Raw genomic sequence first — 2,859 nt, forward strand, 5'->3', positions numbered from 1 at the left:
TATATATATATATATATATATATATATATATATATATATATATATATACTGAGCCCTAGGGTTTTACGGTAAGGTTTTGGCTAACTTATATTTGGGCCGACCTGGCCTGTCATCAGTTTTTAGGAAATTTGTGTCATCATCAGTTATGAGAATTCACACATGTGAATTCGCATGGTAATATTGCATGAGTATACATAAGTTGCGTGTGTCACATAGGGTGCCACAAGCTACATCACTACTCTTATGAACTGTATTAGGTCTTATAAATAAACTGTAGTGTACGTGTAACATTAGGTTAAGAAGTACTCACAATAAGATTAGAGTAGTATAGAGACTTAACACTACAAAGATTTTTTTTCTCGAAATGGCGATTGAGACATCGATATTGCAATTTTTGGGCTTGGTGATCAATGGCTTCCATCGATGGGTGAATTCGCACGGGCGTACGATTAAGGAGCGTCGGCATCATGACAAGTGTTCGGTCACGGTGCTGGCTGCGAAATTGATCCACAGTGGCAAGGACTACATGCTCAATGGATTCACCACAGCGGATAAAGCCAGCATCTACAAGGTTTTGAGGGAGCGATGGATGGATGTTGGAATGGTGGATTCAGTTGTGTTGGCGAGACACAACAAGATGCTGTCTATCCTCTTTATTCAGCCGAGGAGTGCGATGCTGGAAACGGCAGACAGACTGGCGGCTGGTTATGACAAGGAGCTAGAGAAGGCTGAAGCGTTATTGCAGAACATACAAACCTATGGTGTATGGGCAGTGATGGTCTACCATCTTTTTAGACTGCCGGATCAGCAGGTGCAGGATGAGGCCGAGCTTACGACTGAGCAGATGTTTGGTTGGGAACAGCAAGGAGGTCAACAGCCACAGATGGCAGATGCAGGGGGCAGTGACCATGCTCTGGCGGAACGGCTGGCTAAGGCGCTAGATGGGTTGATGAAACATTTAGCAAAGATGGGGGTGGTGGCGGCTGGAACCTCAATACAGGTCTTTAAGGTGGTTGACGAGGCTGCGCAGATTATGCGAGCCCAGTTGTTAAAAGAAACGACGCAGACTACGCGTGAGGGTGTCCTTAATGGCTACATGTTAGAGTGCTTTTTGAACCCCCACGCGTCATTCTTCATTGGGTTGATGCGTACTGAACCACTGAATGGAAAGACGGTGATTACGAATCTACGGGTGATCCATGACTCAATGGATGTGTTCATTCACACAGGTCTGGCGCAGGTGTTAGAGTACTTGCGTCAGGAGCGTATTCATGCTGATGGGCCGGCTACGAAAGGAGCTCCGGCGGTGTAGGATGTGTCTCAGGGTGATCGCTATGCCATGGATGGCACTTTGGCGGCTCTTTGTGATCTGCGCGCGCAGATAAATAACCAGCGTATGGAGAACAAGGCATCGCAGAAGGATCTGCGAAAGCCGATTGACGAGAATAGACGTCAGAGACCCCCGCGGAAGCGTACTCGAACTGAGGCCTTGGAGGACGTAGGGCACATAGCTGCTTAGTGCCGTAAAGGAAGCAAGTGACGGGAAAGGTCGCTGGGTACTGCTGTCGAAGAGAAGGCAAAGGCAAGCAGTGTTTTTCAGGGTGCTGTCCAGGGTGCAGATGCTGAGGTATACGTGGATTCGGGTGCCACTCCTAGTCTGGTTTCGGAGTTCTTTGCGGCGCAGCAGGGCCTGAAAATCGCGCGTTACATAGGTCTACCATACAAAGGTGTGGCAGAGATGGGCTTAGTTAGGCCGTCGGGTGTGGTGCAGTCTTCAGTCACGTTGGATACATTGGGGGGGGAACTCGGTAGTTCGTCCCATGGATCTCTTAGTGGTGAAGTCCTTGCCTTTTGACACGGATGTGTTACTTGGCTTTAAGGACTTACGGAAGGAACGCTTGCCCCTCATGTGGACAAAGCAGGATTGGTTGGCAGTTGTTCCCCAGACCCAGATCATAGACTTTTTGGAGTCTCAAGCGGCGGATGAGGACCAGTTGGAACCGCAGAGCCCGCCGGGCAAGCGGGCGAAAGTGGGGCGCACACAAGTTCGAAGCAAGAGGCGGTGACTTGGTGTGCGAATGCCGCAGAACGTAAAACTCAACTCGCTACGAAGCCATATTGGCTTGCGTGCGATTCACAGAAATGAGTTTAAGGAGCCGCAACGCAAGAATTATGTTGCGTCGGTGCAAGCGCATTTTATGGAGATCAAGCAGCGGTTGGACAATTTAGTCCATGCGGCGGAGGTGGATGATGCTGACGACTATGTGCTACCTCGTCTTATGACTTGCTGGCGGAGGTTGACATCCCCATTGGAGCGACAACAGTGTCTCCGGCCAAAGAGGTGGACCCGCAGGCGCATTTGGAATTCGACCAATCCCAGTTGCGTAAGCTGCACAAGGCCTGCGGGCTGCCGAAGCGAGAGTTGGACATCATGGCCAAAGGCATCCAGTACGTGGCTTACAATGCGGCTGCTCCCACTTTCATGGTTTTTGATGATATCCGTTTCCGTAACGGGGTTGAATTCAAAGTGAAAGAGGGGTCGCAGCCGTGTTATAATGTCTACCCTAACAAGGATCCCACCACGAAGCCATCTTGGCTTGCGTGCGATTCACAGAAATGAGTTTAAGGAGCAGCAACGCGAGAATTATGTTGCGTCGGTGCAAGCGCATTTTATGGAGATCAAGCAGCGGTTGGACAATTTAGTCAATGCGGCGAGGTGGATGATGCTGACGACTATGTGCTACCTCGTCTTATGACTTGCTGGCGGAGGTTGACATCCCCATTGGAGCGACAACAGTGTCTCCGGCCAAAGAGGTGGACCCGCAGGCGCATTTGGAATTCGACCAATCCCAGTTGCGT

At 49.9% G+C, this 2,859-nt stretch overlaps 3 protein-coding genes across 3 annotated transcripts; all 3 read left to right on the forward strand.

The window, feature by feature from the left end:
• Nucleotides 1–364: 364 nt before the first annotated feature.
• Nucleotides 365–1,312, forward strand: SARC_13958 (hypothetical protein; the record flags this gene model as incomplete). The annotated part of the gene is made up of 1 exon (XM_014291909.1): nucleotides 365–1,312. The coding sequence occupies one exon, from the start codon at nucleotides 365–367 to the stop codon at nucleotides 1,310–1,312; it is 948 nt and encodes a 315-aa protein (XP_014147384.1).
• A 27-nt stretch (nucleotides 1,313–1,339) lies between these two features.
• Nucleotides 1,340–1,519, forward strand: SARC_13959 (hypothetical protein; the record flags this gene model as incomplete). Its single annotated transcript, XM_014291910.1, has 1 exon — nucleotides 1,340–1,519. The coding sequence occupies one exon, from the start codon at nucleotides 1,340–1,342 to the stop codon at nucleotides 1,517–1,519; it is 180 nt and encodes a 59-aa protein (XP_014147385.1).
• A 559-nt stretch (nucleotides 1,520–2,078) lies between these two features.
• Nucleotides 2,079–2,475, forward strand: SARC_13960 (hypothetical protein; the record flags this gene model as incomplete). The annotated part of the gene is made up of 1 exon (XM_014291911.1): nucleotides 2,079–2,475. A coding segment is annotated over one exon (397 nt), but the record flags the coding sequence as incomplete, so codon positions are not given.
• Nucleotides 2,476–2,859: the final 384 nt, after the last annotated feature.

This window comes from Sphaeroforma arctica (genome assembly GCF_001186125.1).
Source record: "Sphaeroforma arctica JP610 unplaced genomic scaffold supercont1.3965, whole genome shotgun sequence".
NCBI classification, from domain to species: Eukaryota; class Ichthyosporea; order Ichthyophonida; genus Sphaeroforma; species Sphaeroforma arctica.